This window comes from Salmo trutta, chromosome 16, assembly GCF_901001165.1.
Source record: "Salmo trutta chromosome 16, fSalTru1.1, whole genome shotgun sequence".
NCBI classification, from domain to species: domain Eukaryota; kingdom Metazoa; phylum Chordata; class Actinopteri; order Salmoniformes; family Salmonidae; genus Salmo; species Salmo trutta.
This window is the reverse complement of record NC_042972.1, coordinates 37,249,569-37,276,296: the sequence shown is the minus strand read 5'-3', so window position 1 is coordinate 37,276,296 and position 26,728 is coordinate 37,249,569. Positions and strand designations below refer to the sequence as shown.

General features: G+C 44.4%; 2 protein-coding genes across 8 annotated transcripts in view; one reads left to right on the top strand and one right to left on the bottom strand.

Moving 5' to 3' along the window:
* LOC115150692 (multiple epidermal growth factor-like domains protein 6) overlaps positions 1-12,865 on the top strand; it is an 86,973-nt gene extending 74,108 nt beyond the window's left edge. The window contains exons 10-38 of the mRNA XM_029694221.1: positions 108-245; positions 1,701-1,823; positions 2,105-2,227; positions 2,446-2,622; positions 3,036-3,167; positions 3,328-3,456; positions 3,560-3,688; positions 3,812-3,946; positions 4,061-4,195; positions 4,311-4,436; positions 4,532-4,663; positions 5,060-5,188; positions 5,307-5,438; positions 5,582-5,710; positions 5,878-6,006; positions 6,171-6,299; positions 6,440-6,568; positions 7,369-7,497; positions 7,672-7,800; positions 7,901-8,029; positions 8,306-8,437; positions 8,553-8,681; positions 8,803-8,931; positions 9,115-9,243; positions 9,394-9,522; positions 9,821-9,949; positions 10,093-10,221; positions 10,368-10,496; positions 10,814-12,865. Of these exons, the coding sequence (XP_029550081.1) occupies positions 108-245; positions 1,701-1,823; positions 2,105-2,227; positions 2,446-2,622; positions 3,036-3,167; positions 3,328-3,456; positions 3,560-3,688; positions 3,812-3,946; positions 4,061-4,195; positions 4,311-4,436; positions 4,532-4,663; positions 5,060-5,188; positions 5,307-5,438; positions 5,582-5,710; positions 5,878-6,006; positions 6,171-6,299; positions 6,440-6,568; positions 7,369-7,497; positions 7,672-7,800; positions 7,901-8,029; positions 8,306-8,437; positions 8,553-8,681; positions 8,803-8,931; positions 9,115-9,243; positions 9,394-9,522; positions 9,821-9,949; positions 10,093-10,221; positions 10,368-10,496; positions 10,814-10,881 (3,746 nt within the window). The 3' untranslated portion in view covers positions 10,882-12,865. The remainder of the gene's footprint in view (positions 1-107; positions 246-1,700; positions 1,824-2,104; positions 2,228-2,445; positions 2,623-3,035; positions 3,168-3,327; positions 3,457-3,559; positions 3,689-3,811; positions 3,947-4,060; positions 4,196-4,310; positions 4,437-4,531; positions 4,664-5,059; positions 5,189-5,306; positions 5,439-5,581; positions 5,711-5,877; positions 6,007-6,170; positions 6,300-6,439; positions 6,569-7,368; positions 7,498-7,671; positions 7,801-7,900; positions 8,030-8,305; positions 8,438-8,552; positions 8,682-8,802; positions 8,932-9,114; positions 9,244-9,393; positions 9,523-9,820; positions 9,950-10,092; positions 10,222-10,367; positions 10,497-10,813) is intronic.
* Positions 12,866-17,214: 4,349 nt separating this feature from the next.
* The window catches only part of LOC115150688 (voltage-gated potassium channel subunit beta-2), a 155,657-nt gene continuing 146,143 nt past the window's right edge, over positions 17,215-26,728 (bottom strand). For 5 of the 7 annotated variants that reach the window (XM_029694218.1, XM_029694216.1, XM_029694219.1 and 2 more), the window contains 6 exons: positions 26,316-26,401; positions 25,147-25,267; positions 24,728-24,822; positions 21,246-21,366; positions 19,175-19,263; positions 17,215-17,580 (listed from right to left, as the gene is read on the bottom strand). In XM_029694218.1, coding sequence (XP_029550078.1) covers positions 17,491-17,580; positions 19,175-19,263; positions 21,246-21,366; positions 24,728-24,822; positions 25,147-25,267; positions 26,316-26,401 — 602 coding nt within the window. In that variant the 3' untranslated portion in view covers positions 17,215-17,490. The remainder of the gene's footprint in view (positions 17,581-19,174; positions 19,264-21,245; positions 21,367-24,727; positions 24,823-25,146; positions 25,268-26,315; positions 26,402-26,728) is intronic. The other 2 variants (XM_029694215.1, XM_029694214.1) reach the window with 1 other exon arrangement.

Here is a 26,728-nt window from a genome sequence, read left to right as displayed (position 1 = left end):
GAGTTTGGCTCCTATAATCATCTCCATCTCTTTCATTATTTGACATGATCTGAAATATCTCAACCAGAAGTAATCGGAGTGTCATCTCATGTGTTTCTGTGTGACAGGAATTGAGATGGAGATCGTCAACAGCTGTGAGAGCAACAACGGAGGCTGCTCCCATCACTGCCAGCACTCCACCGGCGGCCCTGTCTGTAGCTGTAACCAGGGTTACCGACTGGAGGAGGACCTCAAGACCTGTGTTGGTCAGTCTAGAGACTAACCTTCACCAGTCAGTCTAGAGACTAAACTTTACCATTCAGTCTAGAGACTAACCTTTACCATTCAGTCTAGAGACTAACCCTTACCATTCAGTCTAGAGACTAATCTTTACCATTCAGTCTAGAGACTAACCTTTACCATTCAGTCTAGAGACTAACCTTCACCAGTCAGTCTAGAGACTAAACTTTACCATTCAGTCTAGAGACTAACCTTTACCATTCAGTCTAGAGACTAACCCTTACCATTCAGTCTAGAGACTAATCTTTACCAGTCAGTCTAGAGACTAACCTTTACCATTCAGTCTAGAGACTAACCTTTACCATTCAGTCTAGAGACTAATCTTTACCAGTCAGTCTAGAGACTAACCTTTACCATTCAGTCTAGAGACTAACCTTTACCATTCAGTCTAGAGACTAACCTTTACCATTCAGTCTAGAGACTAACCTTTACCATTCAGTCTAGAGACTAACCTTTACCAGTCAGTCTAGAGACTAACCTTTACCATTCAGTCTAGAGACTAACCTTTACCAGTCAGTCTAGAGACTAATCTTTACCAGTCAGTCTAGAGACTAATCTTTACCAGTCAGTCTAGAGACTAATCTTTACCAGTCAGTCTAGAGACTAACCTTTACCATTCAGTCTAGAGACTAACCTTTACCATTCAGTCTAGAGACTAACCTTTACCATTCAGTCCAGAGACTAACCTTTACCAGTCAGTCTAGAGACTAACCTTTACCATTCAGTCTAGAGACTAACCTTTACCATTCAGTCTAGAGACTAACCTTTACCATTCAGTCTAGAGGCTAACCTTTACCATTCAGTCTAGAGACTAACCTTTACCATTCAGTCTAGAGGCTAACCTTTACCATTCAGTCTAGAGACTAATCTTTACCAGTCAGTCTAGAGACTAACCTTTACCAGTCAGTCTAGAGGCTAACCTTTACCATTCAGTCTAGAGACTAATCTTTACCAGTCAGTCTAGAGGCTAACCTTTACCATTCAGTCTAGAGACTAACCTTTACCAGTCAGTCTAGAGACTAATCTTTACCAGTCAGTCTAGAGACTAACCTTTACCAGTCAGTCTAGAGACGAATCTTTACCAGTCAGTCTAGAGGCTAACCTTTACCATTCAGTCTAGAGACTAACCTTTACCATTCAGTCTAGAGACTAACCTTTACCATTCAGTCTAGAGACTAACCTTTACCAGTCAGTCTAGAGGCTAACCTTTACCATTCAGTCTAGAGACTAACCTTTACCATTCAGTCTAGAGACTAATCTTTACCAGTCAGTCTAGAGACTAACCTTTACCAGTCAGTCTAGAGGCTAACCTTTACCAGTCTTGAGACTAACCTCAAGCCTTCAGATCAGTTTAATACAAAACATATCCCAATATCATGATTCTCCCAGTGATGCTTTGTATTGTGTGTTTTGTTTGGCAGACCTGGACGAGTGTGGAGTGGGAAGCTCCTGCTGCGAGCAGGACTGTACCAACTACCCTGGGGGCTATGAGTGCTACTGCACAGCGGGATACCGCCTCAACTCAGATGGATGTAGCTGTGATGGTATGTTCTCCCCTCTAAAACCTCAGGATAGTGATTTAGTGGGGCACTCATTATACAATAATTGTTGAACCTGGATTGCTTCCAGTTGAACTAATATGTGTATATATGAGGCTGTAATATTAGAATTATGTTTGTATCTTTTGGTTTGCTGTACATTGTTTATTACATAAGAACATTGATTCAGAGCTAAATGTCAGTGATTTTGGCTATTTATATCAATTTACCTGACTGAGGAGCAGTGTTTTTGTAAAGTGACTGGACTGTGTGTGTGTGTTGTGTAGATGTGGATGAGTGTCTGGCGGCTAACGGTGGCTGTGATCACACGTGCCAGAACACCGCCGGCTCCTTCCAGTGTTTCTGCCGCCGAGGCTTTCGTCTGGACGAGGACCGGCACTCCTGTGAACGTGAGTTCCACCAATCAAATGAGATGTTGTTGCTTAGAGCCACACCACCATCATCATGTCCCACTTGGACCTTTTACCCTTATACAATCTCCTCCCTCTCTGGCTCTCTCTCTTGCTCTCTTAATCCCTCTTTCTTTCTTTCTTTCTTTCTTTCTTTCTTTCTTTCTCTCTCTCTCTCTCTCTCTCTCTCTCTCTCTCTCTCTCTCTCTCTTCTGCAGCACTGGAGAATACAGTTGAGGCCCTGTATAGTGGGGGCCAGGATGCCGTGGGGCCCCTGCCTCAGCCTCAGCTCACCCTGCTGCAGGACTACAACCAGCCCCTGGAGCGCTATGATGACTATGAGGATGACGACGCTGGAGAGCTGCTGGCTGAGAGCATGTTGGCAGAGAAATTTGGTGAGCCTCTGAACACAAACACACACACTATGGTCCTGTATCTGATTAGCTCTGTGTCTGAGCAACAGGAGGTAAACCGTAAGACCTCCTTATTTAATTACTAGTTACTGGGCAATGAAATACCCCACAGCAGGTGGCAAATTGGTTAGCAGATTTTTTTTTTTACATACCTGGGTAGTAATGGGGAAGCTTATAGACTGTGGCAGGGGGCTGTGGCAGAGAGTCTTGGGATCTGTTTTGTGGTGTTCCTTGATGTATTAATGTGAAAACAGTAATCAGTATTGTAGTATTTAAGGTCATCTCACTGGGGTTGAGGTGCTAGGAAGAATGTAGTTGAAGATGGCAAATCTCTAACCACAACCAGATATTGTTCTGAAATGTGATAATCAATATTGTCTTTGTCTTGTATGCAGTGTGTCTGAACAACACGTTTGGCCATGACTGCAGTCTGACCTGTGAAGACTGTTCTAACGGAGGGCTGTGTGGCCCAGGGAGAGATGGATGTCACTGTCCCGATGGATGGACAGGCCTCATCTGCAACCAGAGTCAGTATCTGCTCACAGCAAACACACACACAGACTGTAAACAAACTGCACTCACAAAGCTGTACATTATCAATCTTATGTCTGTGTGTTTTTCTGTGGAACAACACATCTCTGTATTATGGATAAATATATCAACTTTTATTCTATCCTATCCTAACAGCTTGTCCTGAAGGATCCTTTGGCAAGAACTGCTCATTTCCCTGTAAGTGTATGAACGGAGCCACCTGTGATCCTGTTAATGGGAACTGTCGCTGCCCACCTGGCGTCAGTGGAGACATGTGCCAGGATGGTGAGTAACTACTGGTTAATAGATACTGTACAAAAACACTCTCTCAGTTATTCACTCTATTGAAAAGTTCAGTTGCCTGATAACAATGTGTTGTTGTCTGTAGGCTGTCCTAAGGGCTTCTATGGGAAACAGTGCAATAAGAAGTGTAACTGTGCCAATAACGGGCGCTGCCACCGCACCTACGGAGCCTGTCTGTGTGACCCTGGACTCTACGGGAGGTTCTGCCATCTACGTGAGTCACTCAATGTTGACCCCTCACATCTCACCTTTCACCTCTACTCATATTCATTACTCACCTTATTCATTCAGTTCTTATTCAGTATTCTACATGTTATCTCCCTCCTTCCCAATCCAGCATGTCCCAAGTGGGCCTTTGGACCGGGCTGTTCAGAGGAGTGTCATTGTGTCCAACAGAACACTCTAGAGTGTCACCGCCGCCATGGCACCTGCGTCTGCAAGCCCGGTTGGCAAGGCAATGCATGCAGGGAAGGTCAGTGCTGGCTGCTGGGACCAAAAGTTATCTACAGTATCTCCAGCAGTGCTGTAGTGCTCTATGTGTTTAACTCTGAGTGATGCCTGATCACGTCCCTCTCTCCCACCTCAGAGTGTGACCCAGGCACGTTTGGCCCAGGCTGTGAGAACAAGTGTGAGTGCCCGCTTGGACTGTCTTGTGATCATGTGACTGGGAAGTGCCAACGCCTGTGCCCGGCTGGTCTCCGTGGAGACACCTGTGATCAAGGTAGGTTGTCCTGTTGGTCCCATGGGATATGCATTTCATGTCATGTTGGTCAGTTTACAGTACTGAATGTGACTTCTTTTAGGAAGACTACCACTGTCTCTGTCCTCTCCTCTAGCCTGTCCAGAGGGGAGGTTTGGGCCAGGCTGCCCTCATGCCTGTGACTGCTCAGGGGCTCCATGTGACAGAGTGAGTGGCCAGTGTCAGTGTCCTGCTGGAACATCAGGAAAACGCTGTGAGAATTGTAAGGAAAAAATATGTTGATACTATAGTATTCATAACATTGTGATAATGATGATGATGCTTTACACATACTCTTGCGCTTGCTGTGTGCTGCAGTGTGTGTGGAGGGTTCCTGGGGCGCGGGCTGCCGTGAGGCCTGTCCAGCCTGTGAGAATGGAGGAGTGTGTGGCAAACACAATGGGACCTGTTCCTGTCCTCCTGGGTACATGGGCAGGCTCTGTCAGAACTGTGAGTTTGAGCGAATCAATGGTAGAACTGTGGTCGAAGATTTGTGGTAGTTTGTGGTAGTTTTGGTCTAGTTTTAGAAAGGGATGTTAAATGCATGATGAGCAGGCCTTTCTAGTGGGTCATGAAAACACCAACCACACCACATTCTCCTCTGTCTGAGGCACAGACATGTCATAAACCAGGTTCTCATCAGCTGTGTTTTCACACAGAAGGATAAATATTCTTCCTGTATAACCAACGGTGTTCTTGTTAAATGCCTTTTGATGTTTGTATGTCATTTCAACCAGTGTCATGGAAACTGTACGGTATTGCAATATGTGTGTTTACAGTATGTTCGTAGAGGGTGTGTGACTCTCTGGCTCACAGTGCTTTATCGTGTGTGTGTGTGTGCTGTAGCATGTCCGACAGGACGGTTTGGTGGTGGATGCCAGCTGCTCTGCGTGTGTGAAAACAGCGGGCGCTGCCACCCTGTCACGGGCCGTTGTACTTGTAACCCTGGCTGGGCAGGACATACCTGCAGGAAAGGTAGAGCGGGTGTGGCATTGAGTCTCAAATGAATCCAAAGAAATAAAAAAATAGCTTACTCTCACTGAATCTAAACTATTTCATTAAAAGGTCTCCTGTTTGTTTGTTTCCTTGGCAGCCTGTGACTCTGGGCACTGGGGAGTGGACTGTGCTGAGAACTGTGACTGTAAGAATGGGGATGGGAGCTGTGACGCAGTGACGGGCCAGTGTAACTGTGAGGCCGGCTACACAGGGACACAATGCCATGAAGGTATGAGTCCTCAAGCAAAATATCTGTTTGTAGGTTGTTTCTTTTCGGTCTGCATTCTTAAATTGCTATTGTGCAGTTGCAGTACTGTCTCAGAGCATGTCGCTGTCAAGGCCTGGTGTAGTTGTGTGTTCTCTGCGTCTCAGAGTGTCCAGTGGGGTCTTTTGGTCTGGGCTGTCGGCATCACTGCCAGTGTGACAACAAGGGCTCATGTGACCATGTCAGTGGAGCATGCACCTGCCTGGTGGGCTGGACTGGAACCTTCTGTGAGAAACGTAAGAGAACCTCCCAAACTCCCTAAAACGTAACCTACAACCCAAACTATATAACCGTACCATAGCCTGAACTGTATCTATAATCCAGTACAATTAGCCTATTGGAATCATTGGGTTATTCTGCTGTATTGTTTGCTGAGATGTACAGGCTCTGTGTGTTTGTTTAGCCTGTCCCCAGGGCTTCTATGGGCTGGACTGCCAGGAGAAGTGTGTCTGTCTGAATGGAGGTCACTGCAACCATGTCACTGGGACGTGTGTGTGTCCAGCTGGTTGGATCGGTCCCACCTGCAAACTGAGTGAGTATTGGACATCCCACGCTTCAAAGAGCCTGTCCACTACGCACCCTGTGTAATAGAAACAATTTCAAATCCCAGACATATTACATATATGTGTTTTTTCCATTGGTGTGATTGAGGATTGATTCTTTGGAAGTAAACCGTTTCTTATCTTTGCCTTGCAGCATGCCCGGCTGGTTTCTTTGGGGAGGGCTGTAACCAAACCTGCGGTTGCCATAACAATGGCAACTGCCACCCGGCGAGCGGGCAGTGTGTCTGTACACCTGGCTGGACAGGGCCCAGCTGCTCACAGGGTGAGTGTGGAACCAGAGTAGTACTCCTAACTAGCTATGCACAATAATATTGCTTGAGTCCAACTGCTTTGAACAGAGGTTAGTGAATGAGTTCTGTACAGAGAAACCTTAATGTAGTGGGTCTACCATTTTTTCCGCAGAATGCCCAGTGGGCTTCTATGGGGCGGAATGCCGTCAGCACTGCCTGTGTCAGAATGGAGCCAAATGTGACCGAATCAGTGGGCAATGTACCTGTGCCAATGGGTGGATGGGCGCAGTCTGCGGGCTAGGTGAGTGGTACTGAAAGAGCCATAGAGACGCTTAGAGTCACCATGAACCTAGCTAACCCTACTTACTCATGCCTTATTCAGACCTATATCACATCATGTTCTGGGATTGTTTACCTAAAGCGTTATCCAATCAGGATGATCCTCATTCAGTACCAGCTCTACTAGAAATGCAGGCACTGGAAAACCATTAAGGCTCTGACTGGAGGAATCTGGACAGCCTGCTTAAGGATAACATTACCTTAAATGCTAGAAACCATTTAGAACAGTGGCCTGTGGTTTGTTTTACTGTATTTAGGAACCAAATTAGTCTCAGTCCTAATTTGTCCTGGTTTAATTTTGGTTTAACTCATTTGTTTTTGACTGGTGCTGTTCCCTGGCTGTCTGTGTGCCCCTCAGACCGCAGACAGTCTGCTAGACCCCACAGTCTCCTGTCTGCCCTGTAACCGTCTCACTCTAGACTCCACACAGACGTTGCAGTTCACCAGCCCAATGTACTCTACATCACACACTATCCTCCCACAGCGCCCATATAAACTTCTCAACAGGTCCTCCATGCCAAACTCACCATCCTGCTCTAGGCACAGGGAACCTCTAATACTGCTGCCGGTGCGGTGTTACCTAGTGCCAACTTTCTGCTAGGTCAAACCACAGGGTTTGGAGAAGGTATTGCTGTCCTCAGCAGAAACACCATAGGCTTCTATGTTAGCCTGTGGTTGGTTTGCCTGCTCTGACATGCGATGTCCTGTGTTCTTTCCTGCCATGTCTCTGTGTGTTGGTGGGTTGGTGTGTTGGCGCTACAGAGTGTGTATCAGGGCGGTTCGGGGCCGACTGCCAGCAGCAGTGTCAGTGTGAGAACGGGGGCCACTGCGACAGACAGACGGGCCAGTGCAACTGTGGTCCTGGCTGGGTCGGAGAGCGCTGTGAAAAAGGTGAGAATGTGACAGAGAAGTGGACATATATACTGTCTTTGTCATCATCCATGATGTGAGGTGAATTAATTCACAGGTTTCCGCTGTACCTTCAACACAGCGCCCTTTTGTGAGTGAAGGTTGTTGTCACATTCAGTCTCTGAGTTCCTCCTCTGTCCTTTTCCTCCACTGCAGCCTGTGGGTCAGGCCTGTTTGGAGCTGGCTGTGAGGAGAGTTGTCAGTGTGAGCATATAGCGCCATGTCACCACGTTACCGGGCACTGCCTCTGTTCACCAGGTTGGAGGGGACCCCACTGTGATAAAGGTAGCCTACTTTTAATGATAACAACTTTTTCTATTATCCCTGAAAGGATTTTTTGCCATACCTGTTTAGGATTTTGACTCTACCTCCTTTTTACCACCAGCCTGTTTACCTGGAACCTATGGCAAGGGCTGTGTGCAACGCTGCACCTGTCCCCAGGGTACTTCCTGTCACCATGTCTCTGGGGAGTGTGGCTGTCCCCCTGGACTCACTGGCAATGGCTGTGAACAGAGTGAGTCCTGTACAAACCTCTCAGCCCATCTCTTCTGCTTCCAATTGGCTCATTCATCCCCCTGTAACTACTGCTGTAACTATTGCTCTAAAATTTGAATGTGTTCTCAGTCAAGTTCCTGGTAAAATAAGGGTAAAATAAAAAATTAAAAAACTGTCAGTCTGGACTTTCAGCTGTAATGTCTCGCTTTTCATGTTGCTTACCTTGTCTGTCTGTCTGTCTGTCTGTCTGTCTGTCTGTCTGTCTGTCTGTCTGTCTGTCTGTCTGTACCACCAGTCTGTCTTTCAGGGACATTTGGACTCAACTGTAACCAGGTGTGCCAGTGTTCTGAGACCAACCAGCTCTGCCACCCAGTGACTGGGTTGTGTTACTGCGCCCCAGGCTTCCAAGGTCCTAAATGTAACCAGGGTATGTATTGTACACTAGCCCCCTCTCTCTGCTGGTAATGACACCTTCATAACCTTCCATAGGGGATGTCATTACTCTATCTTAAAACGGTTTGGTATGTGTTTTGGGTACCCAGAGTGTCAGAAAGGTCGGTATGGTCCCAACTGTGAGCGAGAGTGCCAGTGTCAGAACAGTGGGAAGTGCAGCTCCACCTCTGGTACCTGTGAATGCACAGCAGGGTTCATTGGAGCACACTGCAACATCAGTGAGTTTATATTCAGCTTTTTATAGCACTGAATAACATGTAACACCTCCACAACAATCATAGCTTCTGAAGTAATATTAGAAAAACTTTTGGTCCTTAATCTCCTGTATCCTGTTAACAGCGTGCCCAGCTGGTCGTTATGGGCAGGACTGTGCCCACGTGACACTGTGTGGAGAGGGGGCACAGAATGATCCTGTCACTGGTAGATGTCACTGCAGCCCTGGGCGAAGAGGAGAGGACTGTGGACAAGGTAGGTTTCCTCTAATGAATCCAGTTGAACAGATCACTATGTGTGAAAGTATTTTTACAACACAAATAGGATTGTTTGCGTCTCTATCTGTCTATAAGTTAAAGGTTTGTAATATATGTGTGTGTTTGAACTATGTTTGTAATATGTTTGTGTTTGTAATGTGTAACGTCTGTTTATTGGCAGGCTGTCCTCCTGGTTGGTTTGGAGAGGACTGTGCTCTCCTCTGTAACTGCAGTAACGGAGGACTGTGTGACTCTGTCTCTGGAAGCTGTACCTGTGGTCTGGGCTGGACTGGGGCTCACTGTGACACAGGTGAGAGATACTGTACAGTGCACCTTTACAAAATCATAGGAAATAGCTATGAATGTAATAACTCAACTCTCAGTGCTGGTTTTCATTCAGGAGATGATATCCTGTAGTTATGCTGCCTCCTCAGCATGTGTCTGTCTGTCTGTGTGATAGAATGTCCTCCGGGGACATTTGGAGGTAACTGCCAGCTGCAGTGTGACTGCTGGAACAATGGCACCTGTGACAGGGTGACTGGAACCTGCCAGTGTGGTCCAGGATACTACGGACATCAGTGTGAACATGGTGAGTGACACACACACACACACACACACACACACACACACACACACACACACACACACACACACACACACACACACACACACACACACACACACACACACACGTCAGCACAGCATTGAAAGACACTGGCCTACAAGGTTATTGTATTGTCTCACCAGCTCGCACAGTGCTCCTCCAAACTGCACATAGACATAATTGCGCTTAGCAAATCTCTAAATGAAAAGCACACAAAAGGAAGCTTGCGAGTAGTAGAAGTGTCTTTCATACTGTATCTAAAGTGTCCTGCCCCTGTCCTCAGCGTGCCCCCCTGGTCTCCATGGCCCTCTGTGCCAACTCCAGTGTAACTGTCTGAACAAGGCATCCTGCAACCCCTCCACTGGGTTCTGTGTCTGTCCTCCAGGGTACCATGGCTCCCGCTGTCACAGAGGTGAGATCTATGCCTTATGTAGTTACTGAGCTGATGGTATCTGGTAGATGATGATGACTTTTATACAGTTTGAAATGTAGGCCTTCAGACCGGGTTTATTCATTCTAAATAGGGTGTTGCTCTTACCCCACGTCTGTTTTTAGAGTGTCAACAGGGCACGTTTGGTGTGAACTGTGCCAAGTCATGTGACTGTGAGGAGGGCACGCCCTGTGACACTGTGAGTGGCAGGTGTCTGTGCACCTCAGGGAAGACTGGACCCAGGTGTGACATTGGTAAGACTGAGGGGCATTCAGAATGTTCTATGTGACGGTACCTCAGGTGGCAATCTGTTTAAGAGACTTTTTCTAATTATGTTCTGGTGTCTAATGAGGTATCGCCTTACCTGTGTGTGTGTGTGTGTGTGTGTGTTTGTTGTCAGCCTGCAAAGCAAACCGCTACGGGCCAGACTGCACAGAGAGCTGTGTGTGTTACAACGCGGCTCACTGTGACCATCGGAACGGCCGCTGCACATGTCTCAACAGCTGGATCGGACTCACCTGTCAGGAAGGTAGTGATGAGTGACCAACACACACCACACTGCCCTCACCACAGCAGGCATAGTGTAGATGGTGACAGGGCTGGGTATAATGAAGCTGGACTGGAGAAAAAGGTTGACTGGAACTGAACGTTTCCCCGAGTTAGAAAAGAAACAACTTGTTTTAGTGCTGACACTTGGTTTTGTCTGCAGGGAGGTTGAACACATTGAGGTTACACATTTCCTCCGGTGGTGGTTCTGGTTGTGTTGTTGTTTGTCTGTAATGAGTGTGTCCTGTGTGCTGAGACACAGGGTGGACTGACAGCTCCTCTGTGTGGCTGTGTCCTCAGGTGGGCCTCCACGCCTCCCCTACAGAAGCAGGAGGGAGGATAACGCACATCTAGACAACGCGTTATAGTGCCCCTTTTTGGTCGGAGGCTCCAATCACCAATGAGCATCCGACTGTAAGAGGCTGAGGCAGCAGCACAAGCTTCGCTGAAGCCGAACTGAATTAAAAAGGTGGATATAATTATTTCAGACATACACACCCCAACGGGACCGGATTCTGCTGCACCCACAAGAGCTGGATGACAGACATGGAGAAATGGACTCTAAGGAGAAATGTTCTCAGTGTTTGCTCTAGGGTGGATAATGCTTTGGTATGTGTGTATGCTGTGAACTGTGCAGGGCTTTCATTGTTTGTGTTCATGTGCATACTGTATACATGTGCATCTCCCACTCAGGCATGGCCTGACTCATCAGTGATGAGGTACGGTATCTGGTAGTTAGAGGGCGGCCAGTGGTTACCAGGACTAGGAGCTCTATTCATTGTGTATCGCTGAAGCGCTCAATTTAAAGGTAATGACCTATTGAGCCGACATCTGCAGCGTTTACCTTGAATGCAGTGTCTGCTAAAGCAGGAACATTGCCTTTAAATTTAAATCAAGCTGTAATAGTGAATTTCCGCGATACGGATTGAGTAGAGCCCTAAATCCCCCCACTACAGCCTCCTCTGCACACTCCCATCCTGGACACACAACACGCGGGATATAGGAGATGTGTTTGGCGACAGTTGCTGAACGTCCAACACTAACACTCATTTTATATTTCAGAGATTCACCGACTCACTACTGTACTTGATATTGTATACTATGCAATGCTATTTTATGTATTTGTTTTGTATACTTGGCAATGCTATATACTATTGTATGTATTTGTTTTGTATACTTGGCAATTCTGTAGTGTTTTATGCTTTGGTTTTTGTAATTTTCCGCAGAAATGTTAATGGAATTTGTGGATAAACAGTATACATGTGGCATTATTATACAAATCCCATTACTTCTACATCATATACTGTAAATGATTCATTATTTGAATCTGTCCTTATGAATGAGCCATCAGAGCCAACATTACCCAGGTATCTATGGTTCTTAAATAGTAGTGTGAGGTGATTCCTATCAGACAATGTAAAGTGATTTGAGCACCTGAAAAAGCGCTTTCAATGATATTTCCAATCCAGTATAATATTGTGATGTCTATTTGCAGTGAATACCATAAAGTTATGTTTGATATTCTGTACTTTATATGGAGCGACTTGTTATAAAAATGTTGGTGCTATGGCGCTTTAATCCACTATATGTTGACCAGAAGACAGTATATTATCTACATATTGGTCAGTACATTTTTGTTTACTACAGTATGTTTGCGTGGGCGATTCTGATTCATATCCTCAAAGTTTAGAGTTCACCCTATTGGATTGCACAATGATTCAGGAGACACAATATAACTTGAGCAGACAGTGGGCTCAGCCCAGTCATGGTAAACAGTACCTTTTTGTTTTTTGTGTATGAAGTGCTCTTACATATATTTATATTTTATACAGTATATTGTATACAGTTTAAGATAATGCAATTTGTAAGTGTATACTGTCTGTGACTGGAGTGAAGAGGATTTTCTCATCTGGACACCTAGTTAATAACCCGTCAAATAACAAAAACAGAGTCTGATTTGAATCAATGAATGAAAAAGTCAAACACAGGGAACTGTTTTTACATTCTTATTTTTTCATTGTCATTTCATTAAAGACGAAGCTGTACATCTTGTCTAAATTCAGATTGAAGCACAGTGCAGTTAGCAATGCCTGCAAATGAAAAGAAAGAAAAGGCAGAGGTGACCACAACCATAAATATAAAGGTCAAACTATGTACATACAGGAGATGACTAGCTAAGGCATCATCACTGAGAGAAGGTAGTCTGCCATTGCATTCATTTGAGAGCATTCTGCACAATTCATACACAATACAAATAAATTGCTTATTTTTGTCAATCTTTACACTGATACAATATTAAGAGGAAAATGCAGCATGTTGAAAATGAAAATAAAGAGACACTTTTATTCTCCCTCTTCTGCTTCTTCTTCTACGTTAAAGGCCAGAACATACAAAAATAATCTCTAACATGCGGCATTCTGTGAGATGAGCATCATTCATCTACAGGGCTGGTTTCCTAGGTTTCTGAGCTGATAGTAACATCAATACTATGATATGTATGGTACAGTGGATGTGCGAAGGGAGGCTGTCAGAGGGCAACACTGGACAGACAGGGAGACAAGAGACCCTCCAACGATGAGTCTACTCACTAAACAGCCTGACTCACACACCTCAAATTCTTATAAAATCATCCACACTGCTTGTCTAACATTATCCACTATGTCAGTAAGGAGCAAGCTCTTCCAAGAGTGCACTTCACACTTCACATGCTGTTGTGTTGCCATGGTGTGGTGCCAGAGTGGTCCAGTAAATAGAGGAGCTCTGTGGTGCTCATCACGCTCTACAGCGCAGCCTCTCTCTCTACAGCGCAGACTCTCTCTCTACAGCGCAGACTCTCTCTCTACAGCGCAGCCTCTCTCTCTACAGCGCAGCCTCTCTCTCTACAGCGCAGCCTCTCTCTCTACAGCGCAGCCTCTCTCTCTACAGCGCAGCCTCTCTCTCTACAGCGCAGCCCCTCTCTATACAGCGCAGCCTCTCTCTCTACAGCGCAGCCTCTCTCTCTACAGCGCAGCCTCTCTCTCTACAGCGCAGCCTCTCTCTACAGCGCAGACTCTCTCTACAGCGCAGACTCTCTCTCTACAGCGCAGCCTCTCTCTCTACAGCGCAGCCTCTCTCTCTCTACAGCGCAGCCTCTCTCTCTCTACAGCGCAGCCTCTCTCTCTCTACAGCGCAGCCTCTCTCTCTACAGCGCAGCTTCTCTCTCTACAGCGCAGCCTCTCTCTCTACAGCGCAGCCTCTCTCTCTACAGCGCAGCCCCTCTCTATACAGCGCAGCCCCTCTCTCTACAGGGCAGCCTCTCTCTCTACAGTGCAGCCTCTCTCTACAGCTCAGCCTCTCTCTCTACAGCACAGCCTCTCTCTACAGCTCAGCCTCTCTCTACAGCTCAGCCTCTCTCTCTCTCTCTATAGCTCAGCCTCTCTCTCGCTACAGCACAGCCTCTCTCTACAGCACAGCCTCTCTCTCTACAGCGCAGCCTCTCTCTCTACAGCGCAGCCTCTCTCTACAGCTCAGCCTCTCTCTCTCTACAGCTCAGCCTCTCTCTCTCTACAGCTCAGCCTCTCTCTCTCTACAGCTCAGCCTCTCTCTCTCTACAGCTCAGCCTCTCTCTCGCTACAGCACAGCCTCTCTCTACAGAGCAGCCTCTCTACATCGCAGACTCTCTCTCTCAGCACAGTAAATAGAGGAGCTCTGTGGTTCTCATCACACCCTACAGCGCAGGCTGTCCCTCTACAGCGCAGCCCTGGGGGCGAGATGGAGCTACATTCAACACCATCACAGTTATCACCAGACAAATCAGCGCACAGCTCTGTGCATGCATGTGTGACATTGAATTGATAGTGTGACAAAGACCACCAAATACGTCTACGGAAAACTCATTGTGACAGTGCCTTTGAGCTTGTTATTTTATGAAACATTTCTGATGCACGATTTCCGGTCATTTTGCTCATTACCCTGCTGAAAGACAGTAAGACAGAAAATCATGATACATTATTTTTTTTCTGGGAAAACCACATTGGCTTTTGCCACTAATTCCCCTCAAGACATAGTACCAGACAAATCAAAATAGTTTACATTTAACACAGACGCTTGAAAGATTTGTTTCCCCTCCACACACACTCACACACACACACACACACACACACACACACTTTGAATCTGTATCTATGCCAAGTATTTGTTGTCTGACCCGAGACGTTAGCCTCACATACACACCTCACTCATTCTGATTCTCCAAATCTCCTCTTCACTTTGCCTGAGAAGCGTCTACACTTCACTCATCATTGCAGTTTTGTCCTACTCACTGACACTACAGGGCCAGGTCACACCATGGTTAGCATCTACATAAAAAAATAAAAGTTACTTGATGCTTTATATACAATGAGAAAGAGCTTTGTGTAGTTTCTAGAGTACACTTCATTATGTATGTAACTGTATCCTATCTAAAGTTATGATGGTTTAAACATGTGTTACTTTGTACAAAATCAAGCACGACTGTGTTGCCTTTTTTTCTACAGCAAATGACATCACCAATATGTACATTAGAACATTATTATCCTTTTTAGTTAATGATTGGACATTATTTTCAAAGGTTATATGTGTAAAAATGATTTCATGGATTTTATTTAGATATATATTTTTAAAGTATTCGACCTAAAAACATTTAAATAACTAAAAGAAAGGATATTTGTACGTAGTTTAATATCCAAAAAGATTTTGTACTTCAATATCCCCTCATTCTCGTCACCTTTCAATTTGACAGGCGAAGCACAGCCCCTCCGTAATTGACATCCCTTCAATCCAATAACACAAGGGCAAGGCCTTGCGGAGGGTAACGGGGTCACACTCCCACTATCAAAATAGGCATATCTTCTTATAATCAGGGCCAAATCTTAATGCTATATATGCATTTGTAGGTATTTGTTAGCGCTGCAATGCAATATTAACAAGTAATTGTTCAAATATATCTTTCATGCAAAATATTGATTAGTGCTTGGTGATGGAGTCACAGCTGTCCAGAAATGAAACAATACTTACTTTACATCATTTTGATTGATTTTATGACTCCCATATGGCTCCATGACACATATTCAATCAGGTAATTGTCCTAGAAATATCGATCCAGAGATCATTTTACTGCAATATGTTATTTTGCATGTTTATAACTCCGTTACCACGTAACTCCATTACCGGACATCTCTTTGTATTATCAGTATTTTCATTATGAAATACTGCATCAAATGATACCAAAATTGGTCTTGATATAGTCAGCTAAGTACTTTATCAGATATGTTACATTAATGGATTAGCACTAAAGAACTGCATATTATGCAGGTTTGCAAATACCTCCCCAAAATATGTTAACTGGCTGTGACTCCATTACCAAGCACTAATAAAAATGTTTGCATGAAAGATACATTTCAACATTTACTTGATAGTATTGCATTAAAAAACTAACAAATACCTACAAAAACATACACAGCATTAAGACTTGACCCTGATTGTAAAAAAAGATACTGCCTGTTTTTATTGAACGCGTGACCTTGACCTACAGTACTAGAAAACTGAACTCGTTGAACCAGAAAATGAGTTATGAAACAGGAGTGACTATTCCTTGTATTTACACGTGTTAGTTTACTCTTGTAACCATGACTTTGCTTGGTCTGAATAATCCCCATAGGCTGTTGGGCGAAGGCTCATGCATGGAGGACGTATCACATGCTATCCACTTTGCGCTTTGTCTCACAGTAAGAGTGGACCTAACAGCTAGAGAGCGAATGCGAGGGCAGCGGCAGATGTCTTCAGGGTGCATGTATATGATTATTGAAAATGTATAGATTATCATCTGCCTTCTAAAAATCAACATGTCATTCCCTAAGTAGAGGAGTGTACAATGCATGTGTACTGTGTATGTGGGTATAAGCATAGAACAGCATGGTCAAGTGATTATACTGTACATGTGAAGAGAGTCAATAGGTAATAAGCTGGATAGTATACGCTTTAAGAGGGTTGCTATACCCTTCCAACAAGCCACACCCACTTAGATGTGGCGTTGAAAGATGTTAGAATATCTTTGGCTCAAAGCCACGTGAAAATGTCCCTGGTTTGACAGTGGACAGGTCTCCATCAGGTGTCCACACATGAAAGAAAGACATGGACATGAAATACTGTTCCGATCCCTGAGCTTTCATTCCTATTGGGCAGGAAGGGCTGCCACTTAAACCAACTAGTTTTTCCGTTGGCCAGGGACTATTGTCAAATAACAGTCTGTTATGAACCAGCACTGTGGAGACCAGACTGACTGAGGGGAACAGGTAGGAAACTGAAACAAGGGAAGAGATCCTACAGTACGATGACTCACCGTGTGTGATATGGTTTAGTTATTTCATCCTCACGTATTCTACAACCTCTCAATGACTGAACTGTACAATAGTAAAGTGCTGATTGTTCTGCCTGCGAGGAGGCTGGTACACTGATAATATGTAGACTACACAAATGAACAGCTGTTTCAGAGAAACTGTGATGTACATATTAAACAGAACGCCAAAAAAACGAATGTGTGGCCATACATGTGCAACAGAGTTTTTGTTGTATAAACTTAAATCCATTGGTATGCATTCAGTATTTAGAGAAACAAATGCAAATTTTTTTTAAATATCTGGCTGCCAAGCAAGCATGTTTTTTTTAACTTATTTTTTCTTCAGTTTTTAAAATACATCTTTCTTCTATCTATCCTTCCTTCCCTGCAGATGTGACCATCTCTCTATGTGTTCATCCTTTTCTTTTCTCTGTAAGTCTACATGATGCTCCCCAGGGTGGCTGAGGCAGGGTCAGACTCATGCGCCGGGGTCTAATTCAGTAAAAGCTCAAGCAAACGGAGGATCAGGCAAAGAAGGGGCTTGGCGCTGCAGCTCTGGAGAAGCCCTGGAGCAGCCCTGGAGCAGCCCTGGAGCAGCCCTGCTGGCTGGCGTGGTGGTGCGTTAGGAACGGTAGTCCTTTTTACTGTACGGCTTGTTCCCCAGGATGCTATCTACCTCGTGCGTGATGGAGGAGGATAGTTTGGGAAGAACCTGCAGGAGAAATTGCAGATGCATTGAAGGAAACAGAAGGCAAGAGGTATTGGTTCACGTGTATAGATTGCACATACTTTGTAACATATGTATATAGTATACTATGTTGCCCCTGGTAATGTGATAGCATTAGGAAACAAAATATCAAATGCACTGAGTACCCATGCCCATATTGGTTTTACTATCCATGTGGGGACCAAACAATTGATTCCCATTCAAAATCCTATTTTCCCTAACCGCTAACCATAAACCTTTAACTTAACCCTAATCTTAACTTCAAACCCTAAAAACTTCTTAACCTAAAACCTAACCCTAATTCCTGAGCCTAATTGTATCCCTAACCTAAAACCTAGCCCTAATTCCTGAGCCTAATTGTATCCCTAACCTAAAACCTAGCCCTAATTCCTGAGCCTAATTGTATCCCTAACCTACAACCTAACCCTAATTCCTGAGCCTAATTGTATCCCTAACCTAAAACCTAGCCCTAATTCCTGAGCCTAATTGTATCCCTAACCTAAAACCTAGCCCTAATTCCTGAGCCTAATTGTTTCCCTAACCTAAAACCTAACCCTAATTCCTGAGCCTAATTGTATCCCTAACCTAAAACCTAGCCCTAATTCCTGAGCCTAATTGTATCCCTAACCTAAAACCTAGCCCTAATTCCTGAGCCTAATTGTATCCCTAACCTAAAACCTAGCCCTAATTCCTGAGCCTAATTGTATCCCTAACCTAAAACCTAACCCTAATTCCTGAGCCTAATTGTATCCCTAACCTAAAACCTAGCCCTAATTCCTGAGCCTAATTGTATCCCTAACCTAAAACCTAGCCCTAATTCCTGAGCCTAATTGTATCCCTAACCATAAACCTAGCCCTAATTCCTGAGCCTAACTGTATCCCTAACCATAAACCTAACCCTAATTCCTGAGCCTAATTGTATCCCTAACCATAAACCTAACCCTAATTCCTGAGCCTAATTGTATCCCTAACCATAAACCTAACCCTTAAACCTAAAATAGCCCTATTCCTTGTGGGGACCGACGAAATTTCCCTACTTGAAATGTCCTTATTTTACTATCCTTCTGAGGACCTCTGGTCCCCACACAGACAGACACACAAACACACACTAGGAAATGGGAAAACAATTTATCTCAAGCCAGACATAATGTGATGAAAGAACATAAAACCCTGATGGTTTGAAAATCCCATTAAATGAGAGCATCTTATCTAGCAAAGTAGCAGCGCCGCGAGCTACCCTCAATTGTCCCTGTTGATTGATACTCTGCTGACCTTATTAACTTGTACAGTAAAGCATCCAGGCATATTACAACAAACTGACTGGCCAAGAGGCAGCACTCTTTCCAGGAAAGACAAAAACAAGAACAATTCTATTACAGATGGTTATGGACAGGGAGAGATGGCATTTTCAACCAATTAAAAATGTTGATTCAATATCAATACTCATTGACATATTATGCAAATCTGCACACATTCTCTTGCGCAGACACACCCCCACCCACCCACCTACCTGGACCCTCACTGTGTTCTCACCTGGACCCTCACTGTGTTCTCACCTGGACCCTCACTTTGTTCTCACCTGTATTGCTGCTATATTCTCCATCAGCTGGTCAGTGTTGGACGCCCCCAAGAGTACAGAGCTCACCCCCTCGTTCCGTAGGCACCACGCTGTAGGGGACGGGTAAACAGCAATGACACCCCCACCATGGCAAACACACAACACTGCTACTCCCCCCCCCCCACACACACACACCTTCCTCTCCCACATAACCCTGCCCCTCCCCTCCCCACCCTACAAAACATACACCCCTGCCTCAAACATACCAAAAACATGTACAGTATAACACTTCATCATACACGTAACAAACACCTAATGTCTCTTCAAAAAATATAACTACTAAACACATACAGTACACTCACACAGACACACAACAATACCTAACCCTACACACCTAAAACACAACCCCACTGTGTTTGCTAATCTAGTTGTGGGATATTTGATACTGTATAAGAGACTTTGTGCCAGTCTGTTGAAACCTCTGTGGTGAGGTTCAAACACTGTCAGTGTGGGATTAGAACCAGCAGACACCGTGCTGATGATGAGACAGAGTCCACTTCCAGAAACAGGTCTGACCCTACAGGATTTGATATGACAACCAAGGGTTCCTCAGGTCAGGATGGGATGGCTGTAGTAGTCTACATGGAACTGTCTAACAGATGACAGAGACTATTCACTCACTGGCCTGGCCAACATCCTCTATGAAGTCACTGCTACTTTACCGTATAACAGCAGCAAAGCTAGGCTATCAACTGTGTAAAATAGCAGGCTTTGGGTAAATAAACGGGTCAAGCTAAGAGGCCTAATGTGTACTTAATCTTTACTTTTTTCCAATGTAGAGACTCCCGGGCAGTGGTGGAAAAAGTACCAAATTGTCATACTTGAATAAAAGTAAAGAGACCTTAATAATAAATAAATCACTCAGTAAAATACTAGGCTACATGAGTAAAAGTATAAGGTTTTAAATATACTTTAGTATCAAAAGCAAATGCTATGAATCATTTCAAATTCCTTATATTTAGCAAACCAGACACAAAGTTTTTGTTTTACATTTACAGATAGCTAGGAGCACACTCAGACATCATTTACAAATGAAATATTTGTGTTTAGTGAATCCGCCAGATCAGAGGCAGTAGAGATGACTGTGCATTCTCTGGATAATACTGAACATTTTCCTGTCCTGCTAAGCATTTGAAATGTACTTTTGGGTTTCAGGGAAAATGTATGGAGTAAAAAGTACATTATTTTCTGTAGGAATGTAGTGAAGTAAAAGTAAAAGTAGTCAAAAATATGAATAGTAAAGTACAGATACCCCCAAAAAACGACTTAAGTAGTACTTTAAAGTATTTTCACTTTGTTACTTAATACCACTGCTCCCGAGTGATGTAAAATGGTGGTCCCAGGACATAACTCTGTCCAGGCTGTTTGTGGCAGTGCCACAGGGATTTATAGTGATTGGGAGCTACAGTGTACTAGCTGTCTGCTAATGGGCCGTGAAACCTAATCTATGACACTGCATTACAGGTCGGGTGTAAAATGCGCCTTGATATGCAGAGTGAGGTGTTGTGTAGGCCTAGATTTACACAGTCTCTCTCTCATCTGTGACACTTTAATAGCTCTCCATGGGGCTGGGAATCTGTCTACAGGCTCATTCCCCCTCTCCCCATTCGACTGTAAATCATTATGGGCCACTCACTGGATTTATGTCTGGGATTCCATGTAACTGCTGACTTGGGGAAAAGAGAAACTACCTCGTCGTATATAGATACACACCACAAGACAGTAAACTAACAAACAAAATCAATATCAAGTTATTACCACTGACTTGAAAAAGCTGGTTTGGATTTAGGAAGAAGAACTAGTTTACCACAAACAGACATACAACATAATACAGACAAACATTCTCTATATCTCTCTCACACACACACACACACACACACACACACACACACACACACACAACAGCTGAAAACCATCTGGTTAGCCGCCTGACTGGCAGTGACCATCCGGCAGCGAATCAAGCGAGAGGCAGAGGGACGAGGAACGGACAGACGGACAGAAAGAGAGAGAGCGGCAGTGGGTGTCGGCGTACCGATGGCGAGCTGGGGCAGAGTGCAGCCCAGCCGCTCCGCGATTGCCTGCAGCTCTTTCAACTTCGCCTGCTGACGCCGGCCCTCCTCGCTCAAGATCTTGTCCTTCAACCACTGGTAGCCCTGTTGAAACACAGCACACCTGCTCAAAAACACAGCCCTGCCCAACACTGATGCACTGCACCACCTGTGTCGGCCAGGGCCTGCTTTTAAACACGTGACTCTGCTTGGTAGGCCAGGGCCTGGTTGTCAACATTGTGACTCTACTGTAGTCTTCTTTTACTTTTACACACACATACGGTACAGTACAAACACACGCACATATGTTTTAGGATGTAAATAAATGTCTCATTCTTGTTAAGATTATGTATAATTAATTCTAAACACCAAGAAAATGTGTATTATGAAAATCTATGAATGTACATATTTTTTAATAGGCTAAAAAAGCAACCTTGACAAAGGGACCTCATTTCCCAAGTGATTCAATGATTGAAACAGTAACAAATAAGGAACAAGCACGTTTTCAGTAACTGGATCAGCCATCCACACCATTGTTAATCAGGAATAGGGTTGCAAAATTGCAGGAATTTCAATAAATGCCATGGTTTTCCATAAATCCTGGTTGAATGCCGGATTCCCTGCTTATTCCCTCCTAATTCCAGGGACCCTCCAACCGGGATTTCGGGAAAACCTGAGAATTTATTTAAAGTTCCTGGAATGTTTAAAGTCTAACCAGGAATCAACAGCACAACATATGAATCAACACCACGTACGCAGGAGAACATCAGCTTCATAGCGAGAAGGAGAACTGGTTTCCTTAACTGGGTTAAGACCAATATTCCCTCTGCACGTGGGCGCGAAGTAGCAACGAGACTGTTGTGCAACTACCTGGACTTCCGTGCAGAGCTCAGAAGAAATTTCAGCCCACGGAGAGAAGCACGAGATTGAACTTCAGCTTCCCTGTTAGTTAACACTATCAACATTTACCTTTACTGTGGCAATTATGATCGAATCAACGCAATATTAGCCACTTTCAATGCAACATACTGAAACAAAACCAACTATGCAAGAGATTTTGTTGTAGGCAGAACGCATTGGAGTAGGATTCTATTGCACTGACAATCAGGACTCAGCCTATACTCTACACTGACCGGTGAGGCATAACCAATCAGAGCTGCAGTAGGTCTACAGTGCATTCGGAAAGTATTCAGACCCCTTGAATTTTTCCACATTTTGTTTCGTTACAGCCTTATTCTAAAATTGATTAAATCATTTTTTTCCTCATCAATCTAAACACAATACCCCATAATGACAAAGCAAATACAGGTTTTTAGAAATGTTTGCAAGTAAAAAAAAAAAAAAATGAAATATCACATTTAAATAAGTATTCAGACCCTTTCCTCAGTACTTTGTTGATGCACCTTTGGCAGCGATTACAGCCTCGAGTCTTCTTGGGTATGACGCTACAAGCTTGGCACATCTGAATTTGGGGAGTTTCTCCCATTCTTCTCTGCAGATCCTCTCAAGCTCTGTCAGGTTGGATGGGGAGCGTCGCTGAACAGCTATTTTCAGGCCTCTCCAGAGATGCTCTAGGAAGAGTCTTGGTGGTTCCAAACTTCTTACATTTAAGAATGATGGAGGACACTGTTCTTGGGGACCTTCAATGCTGCAGAAAGGTTTTGGTACCCTTCCACAGATCTGTGCCTCGACGCAATCCTGTTTCAGAGCTCTACGAACAATTCCTTCAACCTCATGGCTTGGTTTTTGCTCTGATATGCACTGTCAACTGTGGGACCTTATATAGACAGGTGTGTGCCTTTCAAAATCATGTCCAATCAATTGAATTTACCACAGGTGGACTCCAATCAAGTTGTAGAAACATCTCAAGGATAATCAATGGAAACAGGATGCACCTGAGCTCAATTTCGAGTCTTATAGCAAAGAGTCTGAATACTAATATAAATAAGGTATTTCTGTTTTTAATTTTTAATACATTTGCAAAAATTTCTAAAAACCTGTTTTCGCTTTGTCATTATGGGGTATTTTTTTTGTAATCCATTTTAGAATAAGGCTGTAACGTAACAAAATGTGGAAAAAGTCAAGGGGACAGAATACTTTACGAATGCGCTGTATATGCAAATAGACCATTGCCATATATGGATAAGTGCAATTTACTTTGAACTGGACTGTGTTTCGAGCTGTGGTCGTGAGTAGATGTGCTTGTTTTGAGAGCTGCATGTAGCTACATGTGCACATTTTGTTCATATCCTTTGCTAGTTAGTGAGTTATTAGCCCAGTTGTACTGCAGTCAGCAATAGGGGAGTGATTGCTTCCTACAAGAGCACAAAACGTGCAATTCTAGACGTCTTTGAAAAGCAAGTCAGGTAAAGAGATTTTTTTGTCTTAAAGGGGCAGTGTTGTATTTTGAGACAGTCAGGAATAAGCTAAGTAACCAAAAGGCAGAGGGTAGCATCATTTGTCTGATTCTCTGTAATAATGGTATGGGAATAATAATGCATTTCATTTTGTAAAGTGGTTTCTGCAATCAAACAACACAACAACATTTTCAGTCACCTCCTTGTCTGAAGGACAAGTGGATAAACAGGTTCATGTCAAGCCCTGCATGTTTTTTTCAAAAGTCTCATGGAATGTAGACCTACATTGAAAACCACACAATGATAGAATAACTATCATTCAGAATGATAGAATAACTATTTCCCTATTAAAATGTTATGGGATGCATTTTCTCCATTGTTTTTGATGGAAGGCCACTCTGGTAGGCCTACATTATGATCAAATAGCCACAGTAGTCTTCTTGAACACTGTCTGAAACTGTAACTTAAAGTTAGTACAGCCTCAGTATTCACAGTAAACTCGCGCTGGAAGAATTTTCACAACTTTCAAGTTTGCGCTCAGCAGACCTGATATTTGCTCAGTGCCGAAAACAAATGAGAGGGAACGTTGGTTGGGGCCACAGAGAACGCTCAGAGAACGCTCAGAGAACGCTCAGAGAACGCTCAGCAATCCTGTATGCCACCGTGACAACACAGGGAAAGATTATGCCCTAGTTTCTGAATTTGTGATGCAGTACGTGGATGTTGCTGTCATCTGGTGAATATCTGTGTATGTGCATGTGCATGCGTGTGCCTGTGTGTGTGAAAATGTGAGATAAGCTGCTTGAGTTGACACAACCTGACATGTCGTCGAATTGGTACACAGAGTTGGTACACAGAGTTGGTACACAGAGTTGGTACACAGAGTTGGTACACAGTGCATGCTGTCACAGGGCACTCAAAAACAAACATCTAGGAGACACCAAGTTCTAGAACCTGAAAGACACAGAAAATATCTGTTAGGACAGGAACGAGCCAGGATAAGAAGGGGGCTGGGGGAGAAGAGGGGCTGACATGACATACGAGCTGAGACCAAAGGAGAAAGCAGAGAGGTGAACAGGGTCCCAGGAGAGGGGTGGGGGTAACACTACCTTAAGAGAAGCGCGGGAGTAAGGTGGTACCCCGCTGTCGTATTTCCCTGAGATGATCCCACAGGCCAGCGGTGACCATGTCATCGCCCCCACACCTGAGAACATGGGAACATGGAGTCAGCCTGTCCCCATCACCACCACCACTCAGTATTGACATGCTGTTCTGTCCAGACTGACGAGGAGAGCATCCATCCCTGGGTGCTGCTGTCCTCTTCCCTCTTTTTTGTAAGGCTTAGTATTTACTGTATTTAAAAGCATAACATTGCCACATTGCCACAACCTTTGTAAGCTGCAGCATACTTATATCTAGGCAATCATATAATTATATATAACTACTAAAGTAATAGTCATTGAATAGCTATCCCTGTGTATGAAATACTGTTGTGTTGTATCAGTCTGTCCAGACCAGCTCCACTCACCTATCTTATGGAAGAGCTCTGGCAGCTGTACCTCTACCTTCTCCCTCTGGAACATGTGGTACTCAGCCTGCTCACAGATAGGAGGGATCTGGTTGAACTGCCGCGCCACAGAGTACGCCTCCTACAGGACACACAGGGAACAGCAGCCGTCAGCCTGAAGAGTACTGTACGGTGGCCACCGGCTAATCAAAGCAGGAGAAGGTTGTGATGCCCATCAATCAATACTGTGAAAGTCATGGTCAAAATCTGTCAGAGTCGAGCACAGTCAGTGAGACGTTACAGTGGTGGCATGCCACTGCCCGTGGTGAGACTGGGTCTGGGTAGAATGATGACCGGAAGGAGAAGAGGCTGTGTGTGTGTGTGTGTGTGTGTGTGTGTTTGTGTGTGTGTGTTTGTGTGTGTGTCTCACTCAGAGTTGAAAGTAGATTACATTTCTTCCTGGTACGGGACCTCCCATGTGCACATACACTAAAAACATGTATGGGCCTAACAGTAAAGACGTGTTTATAGCACCAGGCCACAAATAAATGTCATTTAACTGTAAAAATGCATTTATTATCTTTTCATGTGGTATGAACACAACCAGGCATGATGTTTTCATCCGATTGTCAAACAAATCACTTCAAAAAGTAGGCTACCTTCGCAGGTTTGTCCACTAAAATAATTCCTGCATCTAAACAGTGCACCCGCCATCTGACCAATTGAAAGACACGTCTATTAAAACACAGAAAGTACAATGACATTCGGCGATTGTTATTAGGCATACTGTAGCAGCCTGAATTGATGCGTCCACAGCTGTCCGGCCGCGTCTCGGGCCCCGATGACGTGGTCGTCGATTAAGGCAGCCCCCCGCACCTCTCTGATGCATTCAACCTTTCGGTTGAATTCATTCAGTTGTGCAACTGACTAGGTATCCCCGTTACCCTTTCCCAGTCATTTCTGCCTTTGCAAAATGTTAGTGTTCATGTCGAACCACAGCACATGTTAGAGTGTATTCACCTGTTTTTAAGTTTGTTCGCTAATTTCTCATATGGCTGACAGGCGGTAATGATAAATGATGGTGAAATAGCCTACAGTTTTCTTGACATCTTTGTTTTAATTATTGTGATAGGCACATTTTTCTTTATTTTGCCGGTACTCTGTACTGGCTTACTTTCAGCCCGTCTCACCATGATCTCCATGGGGCTCCAGCGGGACGTGCCCCAGTACATGGCCATGCCCTGGTTGATCACATGGGTCATCGCCCGCACCGTCTCTGCCAATCAAAGAAAATAACAAACACACACTACAATGAGTGGAGAGACCAATGCTGTGTTTAAGCCTGTGAGCAACCAAGAGAGAAAATGCAAACAGAATGAGGATGAGAGAGAGCAAAATAGAGATTCATAAGGGAATCTCTTGCTCTCTCTCTGTTTCTCTGTCTGTCTGTCTGTCTGTCTGTCTGTCTGTCTGTCTGTCTGTCTGTCTGTCTCTCTCTCTCTCTCTGTTTCTCTCTCTCTCTCTCTCTCTGTTTCTCTGTCTCTCTCTCTCTGTTTCTCTGTCTCTCTCTCTGTCTCTCTCTCTGTCTCTCTCTCTGTCTCTC